The sequence below is a fragment of the Tympanuchus pallidicinctus genome, unplaced genomic scaffold, assembly GCF_026119805.1.
Source record: "Tympanuchus pallidicinctus isolate F22 unplaced genomic scaffold, pur_lepc_1.0 scaffold19, whole genome shotgun sequence".
In the NCBI taxonomy this organism is placed as follows: Eukaryota; Metazoa; Chordata; class Aves; order Galliformes; family Phasianidae; genus Tympanuchus; species Tympanuchus pallidicinctus.
The window spans coordinates 10,344,832-10,371,647 of record NW_026294710.1 but is presented as its reverse complement, the minus strand read 5'-3'; the positions used below and the strand labels follow the sequence as shown (position 1 = coordinate 10,371,647).

Below are 26,816 nucleotides of genomic sequence, written 5' to 3'. Positions count from 1 at the left end.
AACCTAATACCTACATCAAGGAAAAGCCTCATATCAGAGGTAGTGCCACAGAATAAAGCACGGAGTCCTAAACATCTTTTCAAAGAAGATTTTCTGCTGCTGAAATCCTCAAAGTATTTCATTTCTGCACCAATAAATAAGGCTCTAAAATTAACAGCTGCAACTAATCAAAATCATAATAAGAGAAGAAGGGGTATTGAGGGCAGCACAACTGTTTTGTGTAATAGGATATTCTTCAGAAAGAAAAGAACTTCATACTGGTTTCAAGTGCTTTATGCTTTCATAAACTTAAAAAGGAAAAAAAGTAGACTTAATTTAGTGCAGTCTCCACATCCTTTACAATAAAATCATAAGTTGAGAAACTTCAACTATCTTCCTTTCAATGCCTTTAAACTCTGTGGTGCTGGGAACTGACTTTGATGTTTAATCCCATTAACAAAAAAAATAGGACAAACACCTATTTAGGCCAGTTTCTTCCAATTCAGTTGGCATTCTGTAAAACATTTCTACTTCTTCATCACTAAAGAAATGCTGTATTGTGTAAGCAGTTCATTTAGAATTAAGTATCTAAGCCTAGCATTTGTGAGGATTTTGCTGTTACACATAGAAAAGGCCCTTTTCTCCCCTCAAAACACCACTCTGCCAGAAAGGGAAAAAAGGAGAAACTTTCAGAATGCAACTCTTCTGCCAAATATACAGCTGAACCGAAGTAGTTCTTCCTCTACTTTACTAAGGTCCTGGGTCTCAAAAAGCCTGAATGGGTGTTAACAGCAACTTTTATTTTCAAATGCACTCTGAAATAGTTCTTCCACTTCTGCTTTGGGGATCCTCACATCCCTGCCCGTGTGATATGCCTCTTGAGTGGTTCTTTGTTTTGTAGACAGTCTGTAGAGAAGACACTCAGGGTGCATCTGTTACTGCAGCCTTAAGTTAAGAACTGCACAGGCAGCTGATAAATGAGGGCAAAAGACAAAGGAGCAAATCAAGTCCAAACCACTTCCTGATGTAGTGGCACCCACACTGCAATCCCTCGTAGCATTCGAGTTATTGGAAGAGATGTGGAAATGATGATTAAAGGATCTACTATCACTCCAGCTGCAAGTGGCCAAGGAACATTAGGACTAAAATTATGTATCTTATTGAAGGATTAAATAAGATTCCTGAATTGCAAGTTCTACTTAATCTGTGAGGAGGCAGGAAGACACCACGTCTTCACTTACTCCTGCTAGGACAGCCATGCACGGTTACACTCTTGACATCAAAGTAACACCGGATATCTTCATCAAATCATGAATCTATATAGATGTTAGTTTGTTTAAATGGTGGTTTGTTTAAATTGTTTAGATGTTAGTTGTTTAAATGGTGGAGTCCCACAAGCTTGGAGGCTTTTTCTCCTCTGTGTAGTTAGGCAGCTATTTTTTAGTGGTTTTTTTTTTTTTTCTTTTAAAGAGTTGTTTGTTGTTGAAGAGATTTAACAGCAGACCCTCATCTACCCTGGGCCAAGCCCCTGTGTCTCAGCACAGTTGATGAAATCACGTTCCAATTCTTTACATCTTCACAAGCAATATATAAAGCAACAGCTGCACAATCCCATCCAACTAAGAAGGAAGCAGAATTTGCAAAATACACAAAGAAACACTTGTGCAGCAGCAGAGCAGGCATCAGGCTATCACTGCAACGTAAGAAAGATCAAGTAAGCACAGAACAACTTCTGAAATAAAATATACAATTTCTTTAGCTTAGAAGTGCTGGGAATGGTGAAAATTCACAGATTTGATGATATTGTTGGTGACTATCAAATATCTGACAAAATCCATTCAGGTTGAGAGCTGAAGACAAAATAGAGTGCTGATAACAAATATGAAATGTGACGTGGGAGAACTGAACCTCTTCCTCATGAAAACAGCCTTTAGTGAGTATTCACAAACACCACATGGCAAGTCTAATTTACATAAGCTTTTACAGAGCTGATCAACTGAATGCTGAATGATCAACAACTGATCTTGTGTTTGACATCTTCAGTGTAGTTTTTGACCAGCACTGAAGCAGACATGGAAGACCTTCAGTTACATTAAGACTCAGATGAAACAGCAGAGCAGCCTATGGCTTTCTTACACAACTATTATGTCAGCACTGTTTTAGACTTTGTTGGTTATACATAGGTTTTTAAGTATCCCATTTGCAGCTGGCATAGGTAGCACCACTGATTACACTACACATAAACAGTAGGCAATATGGCAAAGCCTTTGTAATGAATATAATGATTCAATACTAAAATGGATATCAAAGCTGCCTGAAAATAAAGCTAACGATTAAATTTGGAAAAGAAGATAAAATTCTCACAGAAAGAAGGATTGGACCAATTGAACTCAAATTCAAACAAATAAACACCATGGTTAAGAACTGCAGTCTTTTCATCTACGAGGTTTTCATCAATGAACGTCCAGTGGGTGTGGGGTGAAACATCATTTTGATGAAACTCAAGCTGTGTGTCTGGGGTCGAGGAACAGCACACGTGATTGTCAGACTTTTACCTTTTCTGATTCATAAGCAGCTCTCTATGGAGATCTTGATGATTCCGGGATGACTTCACAGGATTAATTAATTTCTGAGGTCTAATTAACTCAGGGTTGTCATCATCTATGTAGTCCGGTTCAGCCATAATCTTTCTTGGAATGGGAAATGGATCTTTGGGTTCGGTGTCCTTACTCACAGTGTCTGGAAAACAAGGGGGGAGGGGAAGACTATGGTAAATCAACACTGAAAGGCCTTTTGAAAATGTACTGAAACACGCAGAGGCACACTGTAATAACACACATTAATAACATTCAAGCTTTTCTGGATAGATTTTGTCTTAGTAAATTAATGTGCTCAGTGCAAACATCAGTACCGTTTTTTTTTTTTAATAGATGGCAATTTCAAAACCCTTCATCCCTTCACTGGGATACAGAGATTCCTCTCATTCTAATAGCTGGACAAATATTCCAAGTCAAACATGTGAAAATCCCTAATGATGTGAAATAAGTCATAGAATCATAGAATAATTAAGGTTAGAAAAGACTACTAAGAACACACAGTCCAACAGCTGGCCCATCCCTACCATGGCCACTAACCATGTCCCTCTGGCTTTCCTTGCACACCTCCAGGGACAGTGACACCTCCCTGGGCAGGCTGTGCCAATGCTTCACCACACTTCTGAGAAGAAATCCCTCCCATTCCACTAAAAGCCTTGGCCACAAAAAGTTCAGCGTCTGAAACAAAACACACTCAGAGCAGTTCTGTCTCCACTTGCTGTCCCAGAAAGCAGCACACAGAATCCAGCATGCTGCAGCTTGGTGAAACAAACATTGGTCTCTTGATTGGACAAGAAAAAACAACCTCACAGCATGTGGGTTTTACAGAGATGAATCAATGGGACATAAAAGTAAAAAAGCAGAGACCTCCATCAGCCTGACTGACAGAACAGCCGAATGCTGCATGCTGTAGAGTATGGAGCTCTGAGATGAGTCAGAGAACCACTGGGGTTTGCCACGTATCTTCCATTAGAAGCTGAATCTGTGTTTTAATTCAGATCCCACTGTAACCAGTGCTTACCTCTTGGCACAGTGAAAAGGTTTCCACTGTAAGATACCTTCATACAGAACATTACCAGCATGCAGCAGGGCTGCAAGCAGGCTTACAGATGAAGAAGGGAAACCACAGCACTCGTTTGTCACTGGATGCAGGGAAGCCATGCTGGATTTGAATGTGTCTAACATACCCTGAAAAGCCCTTTCAGTGTCTGTACTTGAAAGCACAGTGGGGGTTGCGTGCTGTTATTGGTGCTACATCTCACACATCTAGCTTCTACGGAGCTAATCCCATGAGAAGCAGGGTGGCCCTGGCATTAGTTTTTCATGGTGAGGACATCTGTAGCATTTCTGATCTCTGTGGGAGTGTTAGTTCTCACTGGGATCTCTGAAACTAGTAAAGAAAAAGTAGCTGTCAGCAGTGCCAGTGGTTCAAAACAACTTAAGCATATTGCAGCAGATGGCACAAACCCATTTCTGATGTTGACTATACAATAAAAATACTTCAGTCAGCCCTTCAGAGTCGTTCTTGCTTCACTCAAGCAACCACCTATCCCCACAAACACCACATACAAAGAACCCTTTGAAAATTCAGATGAGAAGAAATTCAGTTCTAGTCTAACCTGCTGAAAGTCGTATCAGCTATCAAACCAGGCTGCTCAAGGCTTTATCCTGCAAGGTCCTAAGTCCCCTAAGGCTGCACAGCTTCTACAGGCAACCTGCTCCCAGGCTCACTTCGTGGTGAACTTTCCCTTATGGCAGCTGTGTTCCAGTTTCTGCCTGCTGCTTCTTATCCTCCTGCCACGCACTGCTGGGAAGACCACGGTGCTGTATAATTGCAAGTCCTATAAAAAGGCCAAAACTTAAGGAACTACCCCAAACAGAGCCTATTTCTCGATGCACATCACTTACAAGTGTGGAAGTTTACCTTCTTTATCAATGACTGAATAAACTAGGGTTTTTTTCCCCTTTTATTTATTCTACATAGGAATGCAGCAATTCATACTTCCTTGGTATTCACGTCAGGCCTCTCACAACTAAAACAACTCTGGTATCCACAGGTTTATTTCAGTCAGAGGATGGGTATTAAGTTCTGTTCTTCTATACTCTCAGCTCTGTTGCTCTGGTAGGGCTGCCAGACTCTTGGAAGGCATTTATCATCCACAGCTCTCCATAAAAGCACCGTATAATCATAAAAGTATAGTTTTCTATATACAGTATAACTGTGTAATCAGCCAGAAAATGACCTGCTGCTTCTTTAAGACAAGTTTTCCATCTGCTTAGGCAAAGATGAAAAATGCAGAATCACCCACAACTGTTCGTCATGAACAACATACTGGTTTTCTAACATGAGCCCTCGAAAAATCAATCGTTTCTCAGAAAGTTTGATGTTATATTTTGCAACTTGTATATTTGCTTTTGGCAAAAACTTAAAGTGGAGTCTGTTCTTTCTTCTGTCCCATGTCTATTTTTAAAAACGTGTATTCAGCTCCAAGGTCAGAAATAGTGGTTTCCTAATGTAACATGAACTCTACCAGAAGCAAGCATGAATGAATGAAATTCCTTTGGGAGCTGAAGACAATTTCCACATGTGATTAAGCTGCAAGTGATTTCAGCTAGGATTTCCAAACAGAGCTACCACTGCAGGGGACCCATCTTCTGCTCACTGAATCCTCTTCCACCCTTTGCAAATCTGGGCTGGCCTGGCTGAAGGCCACCATCCCAGTCCTGCAATACGCAACCAACACAATCAGCACAGTGTGATTTCTACCCACACCCTTTCAAAGCAAACATTTAGGAAAACACAGGTAGATTTCACAAAGGGAGACTGAGGCCCCAAGAGTTCAGCACACAATAGACAGGAACCGTGCTGGAAGTGTAAATAACCACTGAGTTTCATTCTGATATTCAGACAACACGTCGGTACATCAGCCGAGCTTGATAACAGAATCCCGTAAGTTCAAAAACAAAGTTTAATGGAATGACAAAATCATCATGATTATTCAGTGAGTCCCTACTGTTCATCACTGCAAAAGCCACAACACATAGAGCTGCTCTCAGATCATCGCAGTGGAACATGAAGTGCAGTACTATTACATGTCATTAGTAATGTTCCAGCATTACTGGAAAAACAGGGGAGGTTTAGGTTAGATATTAGGAGGAAGTTTTTCACACAAAGGGTGATGACGCACTGGAACAGGTTGCCCAAGGAGGCTGTGGATGCCCCATCCCTGGAGGCATCCAAGGCCAGGCTGGATGTGGCTCTGGGCAGCCTGGTCTGGTGGTTGGTGACCCTGCACGTAGCAGGGGTTGAAACCAGATGATTAATATGGCCCTTTTCAACCCAGGCCATTCTGTGAATGGTCTCTGCACAATTCTGTCTTGTGAATGTACACAAAGTATTTTATATTTTTCCAAGCCTTAATCCAAACAATCACTTGGCAGGAATATGCTGCTGGAGAGACTCCTTTCAGTCATCCACACATCAAGCATAATCCATTTCTGCATTTCACTGTTACCTTACAACAAAACTGAGATAAAGAGAGTTGGATACACTGGATGTTCTGGCTGAGCTTGTTCTCAATGTAATAATTGCATGCTAGAGGAATGCAAGTAACTTTTAAGGGGAACATCTCCAGGATACATGTCCATTTCTGGTGTTCTTCATTTTTTATTCCATCTACAGAGTTTTGTCCAGCAAAAATCCCCGCAAGACACGTGCCAAGATTGCTATGGACAGTCACTGGCATTTTGAGCAGATTCAAGGTAGATCTTAACAACACTGGCTGTAGGATTCTCCATATGCCAGAGTATTTGCAGCAACAGAGCTCATAAGGCTTCAGAGAAGGAAGTTCATGCAAAAAAAAAAAGCTTGTGTTTATATGGCATTCTGGGAGTTGCATTTATTTTCTCTCTGGTATTTATCATACCAGAAATCACCATACACACATGGAATCTATACATAAAAATTCCTGTGAGACACCAGACATTTATATGATTGTACATATAAGAGGCATTTTCACCCTTCAAACGGCTCCCACAATTATTTGCAGCTGTGGAAGCAGAGGTAGACTTGAGGCCCCTTAAAAAGCAGACAAATAAATGCCTAGGAATACAGATGAACATCAAAATAAGACTAGTCTAGGATCCAAAAATTACATTAGAGCTAAATTCATATCATTTCCTCTTTGTCTTACTAAATGATTGAATTAATATCTTCCCCAGAAGCATTAGCCCAAACACTGGATTCCTCCTGAAATCGGATTTTATTCTGGAAAAAGTCAGAACATCTGTTCTGAGCTGTACTGCAAACCATCAAACGCTGTTTTTTAAGACTTACATTTTTAGATCTTTACACTACTTCATAGACTCGCGGTTTGTTACAAGTAACCCAAAGGCATTCTTTAGGAAGAAATATGGTTTTACTCTCCTCCTTCCCATTTTGAGAAGAATTGGAGTAAGTGTTCACTGTGCCAGCTCAAACAGTGCTGCCTTGCACAGTCCAGCTTGGACAGAAAGCTAAAGAGCTGCTTCCAATCACCTCAACACTGTACATCAAAGCCCTTCACCATTATCATTTTCATCTAAATGCACTCAGTGTAGCAAGAGGCACTTGACTGCAAAGATATACGTGATTAATCCATGATTACAGATATCATTAATAACTTCCCACAGTTCACCCTTTCATTCAAAGTTAGAGCTGCTGAAAACAGAATGCAAAATACTCTTCCCAGGCAGGATGCTGATGCCAGCCCGTGTCCAAGCAGCTTGGCTTCTATCCATGCAGGCTTCTGCAGCTCAGAGGGACAGTGAGGTTTGGATCACAGTAGACTAAATGAAGTAGCAAGCCTGAAATTTTGCTGTCAGTACAATGCCAGAATAATTTAACTAACAACACCCTTCTCACAGGCAGATTTTATAAGCTCTCTGAATATATGTAACCTTTCTCCTTTGCAACAACATTGAGATTACCTCACTGGAATACATCAGTAAGAAAGACCTCCTAAGCTACTATTAAATGCAAATAGAAATGGTTAATTTATTAAAAGTATTTTTAACCCTCCTCCTTTCATTTACCACAGTCTGATGGCACATCTCATAGCAACACTCTTAAAAAATGTGTGAGCCTGACAGATGACACTGCAATTGGGCCCACATAAACACAGCCACATTAACTCAGAACACCTTCCTGACTACAGTGGCAGTGAACAGGGTCTGTCGGACCCCAGCCTCAAACCTAGGGAGCGAGGTATTGGTACCAGCTGCTAATGGCTTCATTAGCCACACAGCTGCCAGAAGACTGAAGGACCATGGAGACTCCTCACAGTAACTGTGGTGCTGCTCCTGCTCACTTGACCAGAGCAGCACAAAGCAATTTCAGCGATGCCATGAGTTTGGAGAAAAGCAGGGCTCACCAGCTACTGAAACTATTCCTACTGTCTTTTTAAAATGAACTAAAGCACTCCAAACCTTAAGGATATCCAGTTAACATTCATTTTCTTCCCTTAGTACTGCTGACAACGTAATGTCAACACAGCACAGATAAAACACCCACTAGATGAGAAACCAGAAGAAAAAGGGTCATTTCAAAGATGTTTGTATTGGCACTGACACCTAAAGGGGAAGGGAACGCAAGATCTGGGGCAGTGTTCCCTACTACCACAGTTCTCTCAAATGCAAAGCGTTGCTTACGGCTCTCATACAATTTAAACACTGCCAGGCAATCTCTGTTCCTGCGCTCTGAAGTTCAGTAAAGCCTTGGGTGCTAAGAGAAGAGCCTACATCCCCAGTGAGGCTAATGGCTAAAGGGTGATGCTGGCAAGAGCACAATGACTGGTCCCTCTTAGTTTCCAGTCTATCTAGAAAAAAAGAAAGAGAGACAAGAGTCTTTAAGAGTGTTTTCACCTTAAACCGAAATCATGAAAACAAACGAGCATGAATTTATTGTAATAAAAAATAATTTTCCCTACAGCTGCAACCTCTGTCAGCATATCTGAAACGAGCTAGATGTACCAACAGCCCTACGCAGTTGAATTTCTTCTCTTGCTTGGTTAAAATGCTGAAAACATACCGATGAAGCTGTGCAATAAGAGGTAGAAAAGGAGAGAGAGTGCCTCTTGAAAATCTGCAAACAAAGGTAACTGTAAGAGCACAGGGAAGGAAGGAAACCAAGACTTGTGTTCACCACTGCAGATGGAGACCAGGTCGTCTTTTTGCCAGGTAGGCAAAACTCAGGTGTGAATTTTCCCTGTAAAACTGGTTGGCATCTATGTTTTATTAGAGCAGAGAAGGGACAGAAAGACACAGATAAAAACTAGCGAGCTGTGAATAGCACACATCTTCCCAAAATGTTAGTCCCTGGCCAACCCACTGGCACGCTAAGCTTCCAATCTGAAATTCACAGAAATAAACCAAACTATGCACCTTGTTCCCAGAAAGCACTGCGTGTATTCATTTCACAGAACATTGGCATGCCGTGCACACCTCCTCCCTTCCATCTAATCTAATGTCATTCACTTGGCAGCAATAAATCACAACTAGTAAAGACGTGCAACTGAAAATGTGTATGTGGCTTTCACCTCTGTGCTACACGGTAATTCTTATGCACCACAGTAAACGTGACGTTCAGGAGAAGTAGGTCAATGTACATTTCATACAAAAACAGAGCGTTAATTCAAAACCAGAAGTTCCAAGAGTCAGAGGACAGTTTCTTCAGGACTTGACTATTGCAAATGTGAAGAACTATCAAACAGTGTCACCCAGTGGTAAAGGACTTCCTACAGACAGGAACAGAAGCTTTTGGCACAGAGACCAGTCAAAGCAGGGGAAGGGAAAAGACCGACCAAAATCAGTGTTTTTGTACAAAACTGCTAAACTTCTGAGTAAACAAACAAAAAATCCCACGGCCTTTTAGCAGAAGGTCCTACTTTTAAGACGGTCTGTTTGTGAAGCCATCAGCATTACAAGTCGGTCATTTCTCAGTCATAGGAGGCTTTAAGATTAAGGAGGGGTATTTCCACTGGGGGAAAAACATCCAGAGCAGCCAGCAGCATCTTATTAATATGGAGAGTGGAAACATTTCAAACATCTGACATCAGCTGCCAAAAAGAGACTGGTGAGTCTTGAACGCTGTTAAAGTCTAGTTCACACAGTTCAGCAAGATTCTTCCACACAAGAGAGGAACACATGATGATGGTTGTTTCTGTATTTTTTGTGTATTTTGTTCACCAAGAACTGGTGAGAGAGGTGAGGGAGCGACGTGTGTTTCCATGCAAGGTCCAGGAACACAAGAAGTGAAGCAATGGAACAGGCTGTCCAGAAAGGTGGTGGGTGCCCCATCCCTGGAGACATTCAAGGTGTGGCTGGATGGGGCTCTGAGCACCTCATCTAGGTGTGAGTGTCCCTGTTCACTGCAGGGAAGTTCATCTAGATGACTTTTAAAGGTCTCCTCCATCTCAAACAATTTGATTCTATGATTCTAAGTTAAATCATGCTCTCTAAATGGAAATCTTCTTCTGGATGCTACAACAACGATGATGACCAAGAGAGATTTGTGCACTTGATTCATTCGAGCGTAAGTCTATGCCAGTTAAAGGACAAAAAAGGTAAACCAACCTTTGATAAGTATATATAACAAAATTTTGGAGTAAGAGAGCAGCTAGGTTACTTGGCACTCCTATAAATACGACTGGCAAGGGAGCACAGCTTTGCTATGTGTAACAAATAGAACATTAAAAAGGAAATCAGCACGTTTGCTGATGACACCAAGCTGTGGGGTGTGGTTGACACACCAGAAGGACAGGATGCCATTCACAGGGACCCAGACAGGCTTTAGCAGTGGGCCTTGCTGAACCTCATGACGTTCAACAAATCCAAGTGCAAGGTCTTGCACCTGGTTGTGGCAGCCCCCAGTACCAATACAAACTCAGAAATGAAAGGATTGAGAGCAACCCTAACAAAAAAGACCAAGGGATACTGGTGGATGGGAAGCAGGATTGAGCCAGCAGTGTGCCCTCGCAGCCCAGAAAGCCAACTGTATCCTGGGCTGCATCAAAAGCGTGGCCAGCAGGGCGAGGGAGGTGATCCTGCCACTCTGCTCTGCGCTGGTGAGACCTCGCCTGGAGTGCTGCATCCAGATGGGGAGTCCTCAGTACAGGAGAGATGTGGACCTGCTGGAACACGTCTGGAAGAGAGCCACAGAAATGATCCAAGGGATGGAACACCTCTCCTATGAGGGCAGGCTGAGAGAGCTGGGGCTGTTCAGCCTGGAGAAGGGAAAGCTGTGAGGTGACCTGAGAATGGCCTGATCTAAAGGGGAGCTACAGGAAAGAAGGGGACAGACTCTGTAGCAGGGTCTGTGGCAACAGAACAAGGGGAAATGGCTTGAAGCTCAGGGAGGTTAGGTTAGATGTAAGGAAAAAATATTTTACAGTGAGGGTGGCAAGACACTGACACAGGTTGTCCAGAGATGTGGTTGATGCCCTGGAGACTGTCAAGGCCAGGCTGGATCAGGCCCTGATCTAGCTGTGGTGTCCCTGTTCACTGCAGGGCAGTTGAACTAGGCGCCCTTCAGATGCTCCTTCCAACTGTAAGGATTCTATGATTCTACGAAATGCAATAGCAATAACATTAAGAACTGAAGAATACACCGTATATTGGTGTGGTCAAAAGAGCTCAGTCTACTTGACTTAAAAAATGTGCCGTTTAAGACCAGCTTGTTTATTCTACAAGCAGCAAGGCTGAAGATGGCTGGAGACAGGGACTAGAAAACACATTTCTAAAAATAAGGCACACACTTTTAAAGTGAGGAAAATGCAGTAGTAAATTGACTGAAAGACTTGTAATGTGAAGTCAAAGGCAGTTCAATCACATGGAGAGATCAAATTACAGGATAATTATCCCTTCTAATTTTACAAATTTATAAGTCTATGAATGCAATTAATAAGCATTTGAAATGAAATCTGTAAATTAGAATCTTTGCATTAATCAGATTTACATTAAGTAGGAACAGCAACAAAAATGAGACCAAGTGAGCTGAGTAGTTTACATGCTGCTTAAGTTACACCAGTGCTGTAAATCTTCAACTCGTGCTTTTTGGAGTGTAAGGCTTTAGTGAACCTCCAGATCTTGCTTCGTGCCTCATGCTGATCTTTGGGAAACACCAGCACTGTTTGGAGTTATGGCACAGCACGATCTGCTGTGCTGTCATGTCTCCCCATGTTAATAAGGGGTGTAAATTGTTTCTGAATGACAACTTGAAAGAAATTCTACACAAAAGATGGCTATTTTCAACACATTTAAAAACTCTGGCGTAATGAAAATCACACAGTGATTTTTCAGTGCAACTTGCCCATTTCCTAAGTAAATTCATAGGTAGTTACATAAAAACAAAATACTTCCTCAGACCAGGCAGATGTGAATCGATTACCTGCCAACTCAACCTCTCAAGTTCTCTTCATTTTCCAGGAAGAAAATCCTTTCCTGGCTTTAAAAAAAAAAAAAAAAGAAAAAGAAAAGAAAAATCTTTGCTAGTAAAATTGTTTTTTCCAAGTTCTCTCTCTGCTGGCAAGGAGCTTCAAAGAGGCATCCAGCTTATAGGAACTGGAGTTGGACTTGATGATCCTTATGCGCCCCTTCCAACACAGGACATTCTTTGATTCTATGAATTTTGATTTCTTAACACAAAGAATATCTTTTCTTAGAAACAGAGAAAAGGAAACTAAAAGGAATAGTTTTCATACACATATCACTACTCCAAGCTAATACATTTCCAGCTTACTCACAGGAAAGAAAAAAAGCCTTTACCTCTGCAAGCTGGTTTTGGCCCTGGCAACTACATCCACATTCCAGTCTGCACTGTGTCCACAAACCGACACCCTTCCTTGCCCAGACCTGTTTTATCTGCTCTCACACTCTGAGATGTATTTTAGGTATGTGGCTCCTCACTGGCACTCAGTCCAAAAGGGCACCACTACAAAGGCAAGGAAGAAAGACCTGAAAGAAAAGGCCAGAATAAAACTGATGACCTGACCCTCCAAAAGGGAGGCAAAGCACGAAATTAAAGAATAGGCTGTTCCACACCCTCCTCGTGACCTTAACCAGAAGTACCATAATTTTCTAATGGATTTACAAGCATGTCAGTCAGAACAAGCCTTCAGAAAATGTATGACATAGGAGCCATGGCACACATCAGATGGCTTTAAGACAGCTTTGAGATACATGTGAAGTTACAAAACTGCAAAGGTGATTAACAGGGGACCTGAAAGAACACAATGTGCCACAATGCATCTACAGAAACATCACCTCTTCACTGTTTAATGGAAGGAGTGAGAGCCCCAAAGACACGAAATTATAGAAAGCAAAACTATTGACATTGGGTCACATCTGTCAAAGCTGTTGACTTTTACATGCTCTTTGAGCAGCTACAGTCAGCAGCTCTTACTGCAACACCATAAATCAGGGAGCTCTGAAACCAGGGCAGAGCTGCATATCACTGGGTACACAGCAAGTGAAAGGACAGCACATCCTGCCTTGCTCGCAGAGGAAGGGCATTGTTTTCTGAAGAAACAAGAAGCCTCCATCCGAACACCACATTCATGTGCTCCTCACAGAGATGAGCTGCCTGTGTCCTTTCAGCCTTGCTTGAATGAAGAACCCACAGTGTCAACATTTAAACCAAAAGCAGCCACACCAGCTTAGCAAGCACGTAGGTGAGATTTTAGCTTATACTCTGGCCGAACAAATTAAGCAGTGTGGTGACACTGGGCTGTTTCTAGGAGGTTTTCTAGAACATCACCTTCTTTGGTTTTCTTTGAAAGGTTTGATGAAATTCAGGGAGGGAGAAACAAACCACCACTCCATAATCCATGGATTCCATAAAGGAACTTCTTGACAAATTCCCAGCAGCTAACAAAGAGAAATAAGAAACCAGAGGGATGACCCCAGTCCCTCACAAAGGGATTGTTTGTTGAGCTTGAGTTGGTGACGGGAAAGGAATTTCCTACAATTGTTACCTTTCTGCTTGACAGACCACCTGGAGGGAAGTCCCAGCCTGTCCTCCAGTAGCAGCACTGATGAAGGGGCTCAGCCGTGCCACCAGCATCAGTCAGAGTCCCTCAGCTCTGCTCCTTGCTTCCTTCCTTCGGGGTTTCAGCAGGATGGATCACTTGCTCTATGTGCTGCAGAAGAAATGGGCTTGGATTTGAACATAAACTGGGAGAATTCAAACTGTCAGCTCAGCTTGCAAAAACGCAAAAGAAGAAAACAAGTCAGCAGTCCTATGAGGTACTGCAGGGATCTCCAGCTAACTACTAAAACAAACTACCCGCATCCCAGAGTCACATGCTAATTCACAGAGCTCCTGTCTCCTCATGTTTGCAAGAGAAAATAAAGATAAACCTCAAAGAAAAAGAAGCCAAAGAACAAAGGGCTGCACAAGACTCGGAGCCAAGAATGGACTGAAAGTCTTTGGCATAGATGTCTGCTGCCTAAACACATTGTGGCTGCGGGGAACAAAACCAGTGTTAGGTCACAACTTGGCTCTTGCTGGTGAAGATCCGAGGAAGCAGCGCACACAGCTTCTGGAGAACAGAGTACCATTTGTCATTCACAGACAGTCAGGCCGTGGTGAATATCTACTGATGAACTCTCCTCACTGTCAGTAGCCAGCTGTACCTGTTGGTGCCTGAAGGCAGCCCTGGTTTTGCCCTCTGCTGAACCGAGGACATGGGCTCTCACTGCACATTGGGCCCAGAACCAAAGAGGGAAGCTTACAGGCAAGCTTAATGTGCAACAAACCATGCTAGGAATCCTTAAGAGGTCACCATACTGCATCCCCAGCAAGACATCATCTTACTGTCTCAGATATTTGTAGAATGAACAAAGAAACGTCAAGAGGTTTTTTCTGTGGTCCTCTTCCTGCTCTCCTTCAATAGTTAACTGAGCTATTAAAAAAAAAAAAAAAAAAAAAAAAAAACAAATACACAAAAACTGCAATTAAAATTCCAACAAGTATACATGATCGTGGTTTTTAAACACATGCCTCTGTTTTGGAATCATAAGAGACTAAACAAATGGTCACTGGTGAATACTGAGAGAAATTCAGTGAGCTCAGTGTGCTCGGTCACGGCAGCAAGCACTGCCACTGTTTGCATGCTCCATGGCTATGCAACCTCCAAAAATGAAATGTCTTGTTAGAAGGAGGGAAAAAAATCCTTGTGATCAAGGGTTCAAGGGGAACTGATGTTTGGGTAGTTCTCTCATGCATTCTTGACTTCTAGAGCTGTGCTTCACCTGCAGGAACAGTGGCTTGCAAATACACCCATGTTTCTATCAATAAAGGGAGGTGGAAATCCCTTCGCTGCAAATTCTTGACCTGTACTACACTCCCACACATTCTAAGCCGTGTTGCTCAAGCTCCTTCATCTAACAGAGCCGGTCCATTCTCTTGCAACATAATCACTTCCTCAACCTCCTTGCTTAACAAATATTGCTAAAACAGAAATTCAACATTTCCTTTTTACTATGTTTCACTGAGGAAGCATGTTTCAAAACTGCAAAAGAATCACTAAGGAAGGAGAATTCATCAGAAAATAAAGTGGAACCTGTTCATTATAACAGGCTTGGTCATGATAGAAGTTCACTCATTCAGAAGGAGAGCTGCCCCATAATTACAGTGAGGAACTGAGTTATGACAGAAGAGAGACTCTATTCTCAGCCCTAGCAAATACTGGATTTGTGATGCTGAGCAGGACACTTGGGCTTAAATTAATCTGGAACAGGCTGTGGTTGTCAGCACAAGACAATATGTTGGATACCAAACGCAGAGAGCACAAAACATGCTTTTTTGGGTGAGCAGATCAGTAAGAGACATCATAAATTATGACAGTGCAATGCTTTGTTCTATTATAGGCAGCACTTTGTGAAAAAAATTTGGAGACATTTCATGTAAAGCAGACTTTTATGATGGAAAAAATGCTTGTTTCAGAGTCAAAAGATATAATTCAAATAGGTAACTGGCTGCCTGAAGCTTAGAAAATGAAACTGACGATGTTTAAAATAAGCTGATAAGTTATGGGTTAGCACATACACAGAAGAAAGCTTAGAAAGATTAAAATTAATAACACACCGGCTGGGAATTTTCTCTTGGTGTTACAAAAGAAGTGCATGGGATTTTTAATTCTTATGCCTTAAGGACCATCACTGCCATTTTCACTCTGTGTCTATTTCTATGAATTTCTTCCTGCCCAAGTTATTACCAGCCACAAGATTATTATTATTATTTATTTATTTTTGCTATTTGTCTATTGATTTCTCATTCAGACAACAAACCCAGACACATACAATGCATGTTTTCCTAATTTGCAGTGGGAAATATGTCCTCAGAAGCATCTCCAGGATGAAGGGCCAGAATAAGAGCTGGGAGCCTTAGGGCTTTCCTACCCGCTGGTGAATACAGCACTTTCTTCTCAAGTGTGTCAGTAATAAGATGGAGACTCATTTATCAAAATCTGTCCTCTTTAAAGCAGCATGCACTCCTCAGTAATCTCAGTGCTCAGCAGGGCACAAATTCTGCCTCTTCAGACACTTCATCAATGCAGGTTTAACATCTACGTTACCATCTGAATTACAGTAACCGTTTGTGGCAGTCAGGTTTTATTTCATCACAACAACATTAATCTTTCAACACCAATGTCAAAATCAGCCTTTTTTTTAATTACTCTGTATCTTCTACATATACAATATTATAAACACCGACTTCCTTCCTAGTCTGCTTAGCCAACAGCCTGTTTGCAGAGGGAATGGTGTCCCACCTGCTTTCATACTGATCCAAAATGAAACAATCCCCAAAGCTGCACAGAAACACAACAGAGGATCCATTAGCGGTTCTTCAGTGCATTCGGCTATGAAAGCAAGCAGGCCATCAAAACTCATCCAGCAGCCCTCCCCTGCACAGCCCATACAATCATAGGATCATTAAGGTTGGAAAAGACCACTGAGATCATCTAGGCCAACCGCTGACCATCCCCACCATGCGCACCAACCACGTCCCTCAGTGCCACATCTGCCCTTCCCTTGAACACCTCCAGAGACAGTGACCCCCCCACCTCCCTGGGCAACCTGTGCCAATGCCTCACCACCCTTAATAAGAAGAAATTTTTCCTAATATCCAACCTGAGTGCTGTGTTTTGAATTCTGGTCCCACCTGTACGTTTCCAGGGCTGCCAGGGGCAAACGCACAGGTACAGATGGCAACAAACTACAACCAGTAAATGTCTGGGCATGGTGGTTTGAACAGTGTGTAGCTCAACCACATTTGCCTAACGGATCTTTACTAGCAGATGACGGCTTGCTCCAGCCAGTCCCAGATCTTAGACACCTTACTGCAGCATTTGGCTCATGATGTACCCATGTTTTCAAACAGGACCTGCAAGGAAGCAAGATCTTCCAAACAAACAGGCACTGTCAGCTGCCATCGTGAAACTTCTTCCAATGCAATATGCTAATGAAAATCAGAAGACTCATTTATTTGTGTAGGTAGCAAGCAAAGTTATTCCAGATTGGAAACAGATGTGCCACATAAATATAGTCAGAAGGGCTGCAGCATTTTCCCCAGTTTATATCCCAAACCTTCCAGAAAGTCAATCGACTTTGGAGCCTAAATTGGAGAACTTTTGGAAGTTTTACTTTCAACAGCTTTCAGTCCTTTTCAATCCTGCATTCCTGCAAAGAAATATGACCCTTGGACAAGCATCTCTCACTCAAAGCTAATATCCCAATATCCCACCCATGTTTAGTTAATGGTTCAGCTGAATTTCTTCAGAAAAAAAAAAAAAAAAAAAAAGTTAAGTGAGCACCTCCATCACCAAGGCTCACCTTGTCAGCTCTACAAGGCTGGTGCTACAAAGCAAGCAGTGCAAGATGGTGTCTTCAGTACCGTTAAGCAGCAGAGCTGTCACCTCCCTCGCAGCTCAGTGTTATGGCACTGTTCTGTATGCAGCTCAGCTCACAACTGCACTGTTTCAAGCTCAATACCCTCTTTCAAGAGTCATTTCCTTCTCACAAACACACCTAATTAAACACACACCTTAGGACCTGGTGAAAAAACAATAAATCTTTGCGGCTCTACAGTGGTCCACATTTTGAGACAGGAAGTGTATGTCTGCAAATTGATTTTGATTCACATCCTACTGTGCTCTGTGTTTTCCTATGGCTTCTGTTCAGCATAAACATTTACTACCGTTGAAAAAGCAGCACTTCCAGGAAAGCAATGCTTACAGTCTCATTCACACAGTGATAAAAACTACAATGTGAATGTTAAAAGTTGGAAGCAAGTGGATGAACTTTGAGAGTCAGCAGCAGGGGTTTACTTGAGTGCACGCCAGCAGTTGTGCCTGTCCAGCAGCGTAAGTGCTGGTCTCACTGCTGGGGAGATCAGCACATTTGCTGGTTGTTTCCAGCACTAGACGAGAAGTTTGTAGAGGCTACAACACGGGAGATTTTTCAGGGAGGTTTATGAAGAATTTCAGAGTTCTTTAAGCTCAGGTTATTTCCATTGATGGAGAATGGTGACATTCGTTTTAGAGAAAAAATATCCCTTCCCCCAAAATCCCAAAGGACAGCTGCATTACATCAATAAATTGTTTGAGAGACAGGAGGAGATAGCATGGTACATGAGTAAGGCAGATACATGAAAGACCAAGAACTTCATTGGAATTCTCACATCTCGTTCTCCCCTTCTTTACATCAGGGAAATAAATACTTCCAATAATTCAGCATAGTCCAGCTGTAGACATCTTCTATTAACCTTACTCAAGACCTCAGTTAAAAACTGAAGACAACAACCACTTGTCGTAGCCTTCTTCAACATCTTTTATATATCCCACTTGAACCTCTGTTTATACCATTACTGTATTATCTAAATATAAACAAGGACTTGATTAAAACTATGCATATTTATAGAAGCATTCATGTCACCTACCTTTAGGCCTTCAACTGCTGTAGCTAAAAAAGGCAAGCAAGCTCCTTATAGCATTAGCATGGTGATCCAGGGGGCAACTGAGAGCAGCTACCCTGATCACTAATGTCAGTTATCATCGCCCTCAATCAGTTGCCAGAGACATTCACCTTCCTCTGCTGGGATTACATGAAGCTCCCCAGCCTGCTTTTTGGCAGCACTGGGAAAGGTCTCCTCAAGAAAAAAGCGGAAAGAATGAGAAATTCCACCCTAGCTTTCATAAACTACAATAACACTGAGCACATCAACCTGTCACTGCTTTCTGCTTCATCTCCTGTGAGCCGGATATGCCAGGCTTCACACACTGTATAAAATAAAACAGTGGAAAGAAAGCAGTTTAATCATTTCCTGTATTATTCACCACATTGTCTGCAATACCTTGTGGATTAATTAGCTAGATAAGAAAATGTCTGCACGGGGCAAGCATGTTGTAGGTCTGAAGCAGTCATCTAAAGCCATGTGCTCATGCAAACTGCTGCATTAAGAAGGAAGCTGAATGAGGAAGAACCCATCCTAGCTGCTCCCCATGGGTGACAAAACCCCTTTCCAACCTGTGCAGGAAGGTAATCAAACCATTACACAACTGTGGAAAGTCCCAGTGATTGGGAAAAGAGAAGAGAGGAAATTTGTGCCTGGAAATCAAACTGTTCAAAAGGGCAGAAGGAAGGGTCATTAAGTCTGACATATCTAACTTTGTTCATTTGAAATCTCATGAGGAGTCAAAAAATCTCATCAATCACTACATTAAATTACCATGTCATAAATACTGCATAGTATAAATAATTTTTCTGTCCTTCATGTGGGATTCCAAAGAGTAGTGCAGTATCATCAACGTTTCAACTCGCTGCTGAGCCCAGCAGATCCTCAGTACCAAAAGTTCCCAAGAATTCAAACCTGGCCAGAAACTGCAACACATCAACTCCAGGTTGGCGATTAGGAAAAGGTTCTTCACTGGAGGGTGATGGGGTATGGAACTGGCTCCTAGGGGCAGTGGTTGCACCCCAAGCTGCCAAAGTGCTTGAACAACGCTCTTGGACATATGGTCTACTTTTTGGGTGGTCCTGCATGGAGTCAGGGGTTGGACTCAGCGATGGTTGTGGCTCCCTTCCAACTGAGAATAGTCTGTGAAACACTGAGGTCGTAGCCTGGAGGTGGCTACTCAAGAAGTGGGACCAGGGCATGGAGGAAAGGAGAAAAACAGAAAATAGCTACTGTGATCCTTGTCATTCAAGCCTGGCATCTAAAAGATTTAACATCTCCACACTGCTGCTTTGAGTTGGTCTATGCCTATTTAGGCTTTATCTGTAGGGGAAAAGAAAAAAGAGATAAAGAACAGCACCTCCAGGAAGTGCCCAACTCCATTTATCTTAGCACTGGGTAAAACTTCCTTTAGAGTGTGCTTGTGCTGATTTGCCAAAGTCAGCCCAGTGATGAGATACCACAGTCAAGACAACGGAGCCCTGCTGGACCACTGCAGCAGCCACAGGAAGCCCTTGAGCAGAACTTCTGCTCCCCTAATAGAACCCATGGGCATCCACTCCCACACAGCTGCAAACGTCTCAGTTCTGTGCATCCTGATTAAGCAGGAGGCACAGATTTCTGTTTGAAGGCAGTATAAATCATAGCACTGGAAATACCACTGGAAATATTTCTGTTATTTCCAGGCCACCAAACACAAGTAGCACTTACTAGTTTACTACTCTGGTTTCCAATATGAGAAATGACTTGAAGAGAAGCACTTTCTTAAATATGTACCAAATGCCACTGAACACAAATGTGCTTAAACTTTGTTTGAAACAGCTGTGCCTTTAAATTAGCTTATTTTCTAACTTGAAAGTAAGGGACAAAAAAGAGCAGAGGAGGAAATAGTTGTTGGTGTGAGCAGCAAGAAAGACAGGTTTACATCTAGTTTCAAAGCAAAGTGCTAGCAGCAAAAAGATTAGATTATTGATGCAGAGAGGGAGAGGAAGTTGCAAAGCTGCTCAACATTTCAAGAAGCTGCGAGGTTTATTGCGCTGTAGCTGGGGAAAATCAAAACATTCTTTGAGTAGGATTTAGTAACTGAATAACAAAGTCAAATAGATTAAATGCCACATCTGTTGTTATAATTAAATTAACAAAGTAATGATAGAATCATGCATGTTTTTCCCCTGTGAAATATACCTTGGGTAAAGATGGGTTGTAGTTATACATATTTCCCATTTTATAAATGAAAGAACAAGCCAAAATCACCCTTCCTGCAATGCTATTAACATGAAGGAAAATTACCCCAGGGATAAATCTGGCCAAGAGCTGTTTTTTACCAGAGATGAGTTTCAGAAGCAATTCTCCTGAAATAGGGCTGCGTGGAAATACTTGAAACATTTTCACTGACATCCCCAGACCACTTCTTTAAAAATACATTGGAACAGATTTTCCCCAGTATTAATTAAGTGGAAAATTTGAAGACGGAGTTTTACACTGCTCTGTTTCCACGGAATCAGGTTAATATTCTTAAGGTCTGGATATGAGTCTTACTGGGAGGGGGTTGTTATCTTTATTTGGGCAGGGTTGGTTTTTTTTGTTGTTAGTTTTAAAATAGCTAAGCATCTGTACTCATAAATAACAGCCACTTGATGTGCAGCTCAGCTTGGGTACTGAGAATTGACGAGTTCAGAAATTACAGGTCTGCCAGGAGAATGAGAGCCACACTCACAAAATTTCATGTTTTGACATTGAGATTCCACGATCAGATTAAGAACTACTATAAATAACATAAGGTTCTACTTTGGGCTGGAATGGGCTGGAGATAGTCTATTACAATCAATTAATCTTCCTCAGGTTATCTGACTCGCTCAGGAACGTGCACAGTTGTTGATATTACAGCTCTCTACGAGCTGATATACGCAGTACTGCCAAGGGCAATGGCCTGGGTTCACCTTCATGTGTGGGAGTGCAATGCTGGGGACCTGCAGCAATGCACCCGTTAACACTTCTCCCACAAAGTGCACCAACTAAAACGATGTACACAGACACCAAGCACATGCAAGTTGCTGACAGCAATGTATCTACAGCAAATTGCACAGCTAACAAGCACTGTAATTGTGTTTTTTGCAGAATCTTAGAAAATGGGGCTGGAAGGAACTTCAAGAGGCTGCTCACCCCATCCCTGCCCCACAGCAAGCTGCTGCAGAACCTCAACATTCCTCATGTCTCCATCCTCTGACGTTCCTGAGCCAAAATGTTTCATTCTTGATCTCAGTCCAAAACAAGACCTGACTTAAACCTGATTATTCAACTTGTTTTAAGCTCCAGCTGCTTAATTTTTAGTGCTGATACATATACAGAACATCAAACTGGCTGGCCAGTTCCTAAGCAGTAGTGAATACAGAGCTAGGCCTTTGCTAACTTGGGGATAGAAGAAGATATAGAGCAAGAGTCAACCGTACCAGAAACAAAATCATAATGAAAAGTCTGTTTAAGAGATTTTCATTTCAGAAGCTATCTTTATCACATCTGGAGAAGAGCACAGAGGACATGAGAAAGCAGTGCTCCCACGAGGCTGTCCTCTGCTAACAGGGGGTACCAGGGCGTCCATCTTCCCACCGCTCGTTCTCATCAGCACAGAAGGATGCAGGAATAAAAGAAGGGTCTGGACATCAGATCCTAGTTTTAGAAAAGTTTTAAGTTATCACAGTAACACATTGGTTCTTGTAAGAAGCAGCTACAGATTATTGAAAGAAAACAACCCAGTAATGTTTTTTCATTCCAGAGCTTCTTGGCATGGCAATTAGGGCTTGTTTAGAAGGGTTTCCATCACTTCTGCCACAGCCCTGAAAACAAACTTGTGCACATAAGGAGATGCAATCTTGTCTCATCTGCAGTTCTAAACCAGAATATATATTTCTTTTTTTTTTTTTTTTTCTCCTGTCTGTTTATTTCTTTTCATGCAATTATTCAAACAAATCACACTCATCCATCTCCCGGGAGTCAGTTTTTCCCCAATAATTATGAGTATTTTCCCCTTCTCTGATGTTCTGCAGGGTAACATCATTTGGTGTTGACTGATGTTCTTTCAGGGTAGCATGGTTTGGGGTTTTTTTGGGGGGAGGTGGTGTATGATCCCTTTTCAGTATTACAAAACCTAAGGCAGAGTGTAATAAAGAAATTGTGACACCTCTATTGCTTATTTTTGCAATCTGACATTTTCATTTCATGTCATAATGAGTCTAATCAATCTCTCCTACATTACACACATACCGTATTCCTAACTACTCACAATTAGAAATAGCTATCCGATTTCTTTCTTCCAGAATTGCATGAAAATTAATGTCACTTGTCACAAAGAGTTCAGACTACAAAAAGCAGTGCAAAACACTGAGTACTTTAATTCTGCATCGCTCTTTATGCAGATCTCAAATCAAAAGGAACACTGTTAAACACTATTATTAGTTCCCTTGCTTGGATCATCACTCTGAATAGAGGCACTAATGAGATGGAGCCCTGCAAAGCATTTTCTTAGAAGCAATAAAAATCAAAACTAAATCGGAACAACTTGATTCTCTTTTTTATTTAAATTAAAAATCCTCTGCAAGTCACATCATTACCAAGAAAAGTACTAAACGAGGAGTATTTCTGGCGGCTCTGCTTCTTCTGCACAGCTGGCAGGTGGGGTACCTGCAGTGACCCATGTGGAAGCCTCTCGGTGACCCTGTTAGGGATGTGATGGTATTCATCAGTGCAGGAGCTAACAGCACTCCAGCACGGGGCTGAAATTCTCAACAAGGAGATTCCACCAGCTGCCTACTCATGGGAATTGCCTGCTCTGCTCCTACACATTTGATCCATTCTCTGAGATCCAGCAAGGACAGTTATCCCAGTAAAGCAGGAGGAGTCCTGCATCGGCTCACGCCATCGCAAAGGCCCAGCCCTCTAACACTGGCAGCTGCAGTGGAAGCAACTGCTCTGCTCCTGCAAGGAATGGCCAGTTGCTGCTACAGCCACGTCTCCCCCACCTGATGCACATGAGAAGCAGGGACATTTCTTCACGTTGCTTACAGAAGCCTTGCCTTTTGTGTCACTTCAGACAGAGCTCATTCCTTGTCTATCAGATTCACTTACTTGGTGTGCTTGAATCTTTTAAGGAGCAAGTGGCAAACAGAAAAAAAGAAAACAAAGACCCAGAAGCTGGAGTAACACTGAGCCCTTCTCAAGCTACAGCTCCTGTATCCAGCACTAAAAGCAGCTGTATTTCATCCAGAATGGGCAGCTTCACCAACATGGGACAACTCCCTTTCAACTCCCAGTGCTGCCCATCACTGCTAACACTGAAATACAGACTACATCTAAAGCAAACAAGGGAAAAACTAGAAACCAGTGATTCAGACTCATCTCTCTACCATATACTCAGATGTAACATCTTTTTCATAACAACATCTGCCTGTTCTGCCTATGTGCTAAAGCAAGAGTGAAAAACAGGGGCATAGAGTCATAGAACAGCCCGAACTAAAAGGGACCCGTAAGGATTCAGTCCAACTTCTCTTGCAGATGTGCAAAGCTCAGCCAGAGAATAGGCTACAGGTCAGATAAACAGTCAGGACATGTGCATGGTGAAAGACAGCATTAATTTTTTTTCTTCACAAGGTAGCAAGATGGACAGACAGTAATGCCTACTGCAAAATCATCCTGCAGAAAGTGAGCGACAAAAGTAGGGATCCAGAACAAGTGCATACAAACCTATGTAGTCTGAATACTGTGTGGAACACACAGAAATGGGGATGCAATAATTGCACGCTGAATCCTGGACAAACCACCTATGGTCCACCATCCAGGGGATTTCCAGGGAAGCCTCTGAAAGTCAAACAGCTCACCAGCTATTAGCGAAGCCCATGCTGAACAGGACACTAAAATAATACTGGAAGAGCCCTTAAACGATACCAGATGATCCCTCATTAGGTCTTGACTTGCCACTGAACGCAGTAACAAGACAGAACCCAAGGACTCTTTCATTTGAGCTGTTCCCCTGAGGCCCAGTTCCTCCAAAACAGAAAGCAATTACAAAGCTTTCTGTCATGAACGATTAACCTCTCCACTGCCAAAACCTTAGGATTCCTAAAGTTTCATTTCACACATGAAATGCTTTCATACTCTTCTAAATCCTTTATTCAATCCACACATATGAATGAATATTACCTTTATTTGGCTATTAGCAAACCAAATATAACCCTGCTGGCTTTCAGTGAAGTAAAGAATCGAGTGCAGATGGTTACATAATTTGCCCACAAATATTTATGTGCATCTTCCAACTGCTGACTCAACCAAAAGCCACAGAGAGACATAAACCGTGGGGCAAATCTTTCAGCAGGTACAAGTCAGCACAGCCTGAACAACTTGACATACATAATTATATTGCCAAATACTTGATCAAAAGAACGGAGCAGATGCCAGCATATGCTTCATGTATAACAGACAAGAGGGTCTTTGTTGGACAAGAGTTAAGACTCATAAGAGGAACTGTATCATATCGTTTAAAAGAAAATCACACTCCAAACACATGTGCAGGCCTGAAAAGAGACAGTGAAAAATGTAAGAAATTACCAGTGAGGTCTGCCCCAACACATTTGTTCCGTTCTCTGAGATTCAGCAAGGACAGTTGTCCCAGTAAAGCAGGAGGTGTCCTGCCCCAGCTCGTGCCATCACAAAAAAGAGATCCAGTGGCAAGGGATAGTATTATCTACTGCATACAGAGAACAAATGTTAGAGCAGGCAGCCTGCTTGCTGCTCTAAAGCAGCTGCTTCAAGATTTAGGCTGACTGTTGTTCTTTTCTTTGGTGCATCATGTAGCAAAACTGCTTTGCTGACCCAATAGTGCCAGATGGCAAAAATGTTCCGTAGAGAAGCAGAAGGCCTTTGGGCTGAATTAGTGCCTGGTAAAAACTTCATGTTGTTTATAGTGCTGTGAAGCAGAGACCACAGTGCCATACTGATGCCAGAAGCACGTGGAAGCTGCTGCGTGTTTGAGGATGCAGCTCAGTATACTCACAGCACAGTGATGTCCTTGAGTCCTTCCAGTGATGGTTAAAATTAGCAATGCAATGGGATGTTTCCTGTCTTGTCTGTTCCCACACCTTTGTCATAAAGGAGCACCGAAGAGGAAGCCATCCGTTAAGGCACAAAAACCTTGTGTATTCGGGTGAGCAGCAAATGTCTGTGCTGTAGATATGCACACAAGAGCAGTCCATGCCAGTCAGAGTTGTGTACTGTGAATTAAAATTCGAGCAGCTTGCACTGCACAAGCACCACATTTGCAGCCTACTTGTCTGCCAGTTTTCTTGCATACATCCAGTCACCCACCAGCAACAGTTCCCTTTCTTATTTCAGTCTTGTGTGGGTTCACCAGATCCAAAGACTTGAAAAACACAAGTTGCATATTTTTGCTTTTTGTTGGAACAAAAACAACTGATAAACTGAAACTTTAAAAAAGAAACCATAAAATTGAAGTTCACCAACCACAAACCATTTCCAAAGCCATGGCACATTTCAGTTCTATTTCACACATTCACACACACGGAGTTTTTGCACATCTACTGAAAACAAAAGATGTGCTCAGATGTGCTCTGAAAAGCCCATCATGCGACTAGGTATCTCATAAATACAAATAAGAAGCAGTTCTAGTCTGATACAATACAGCAGTTTCAATTCAATGCAAAATCTTGTTGGCACTGTGGCTTGAGCCACACAATTGAAAGGAAAGCCATCAGACCTTCTCTGATGTGAATATTTAATGTTCAGAGAGAAGTGAGGGAATTTTGTGTTGAGAAGCTGTTCCATCAGAAGCACATGCTGTTCTCTTAAACACTGCATGTTTTAAATTAGGGTTAACCAGCTTGTAAACTTGCTCAGAAGATCTCCAGACCCCAGACAAAGCCAGAGGAACTCTATCAGAAAAGCTGTGGACAAACAAGATTACCACCCTGCCATACTAGTGAGAAGAGCCTGTCAAAAAGAAAAGAATCACATCGCCAAATGGAACATTTTAAAACAATTATGACTAAATATAACATCTTGGTGATGGGTTTTGTGTCTTGTTTTGCCCCTACAACCTCTCTTTTACAATAAAAACATACATTTCTGTGTGTTCCATTAGATAGCAAAAGGCAGCAAAGTCGTCTTCAAATTTTTTTGGGCCTCAGGCCCAAAGTGATGGCACCCATAGGGATGAGTTGGAGCTTTTCCTTCCAGGTTCCACAGGA

General features: G+C 42.1%; 1 protein-coding gene across 5 annotated transcripts in view; it reads right to left on the bottom strand.

The window, feature by feature from the left end:
- FAM107B (family with sequence similarity 107 member B) overlaps nucleotides 1-26,816 on the bottom strand; it is a 94,054-nt gene that overhangs the window by 6,728 nt on the left and 60,510 nt on the right. For 2 of the 5 annotated variants that reach the window (XM_052681054.1, XM_052681055.1), the window contains exon 2: nucleotides 2,535-2,718. In XM_052681054.1, the coding sequence (XP_052537014.1) occupies nucleotides 2,535-2,662 (128 nt within the window). In that variant the 5' untranslated portion in view covers nucleotides 2,663-2,718. Of the gene's footprint in view, nucleotides 1-2,534; nucleotides 2,719-16,903; nucleotides 16,925-17,444; nucleotides 17,468-18,549; nucleotides 18,845-26,816 lie in introns of those variants that run through there. The other 3 variants (XM_052681051.1, XM_052681052.1, XM_052681053.1) reach the window with 3 other exon arrangements.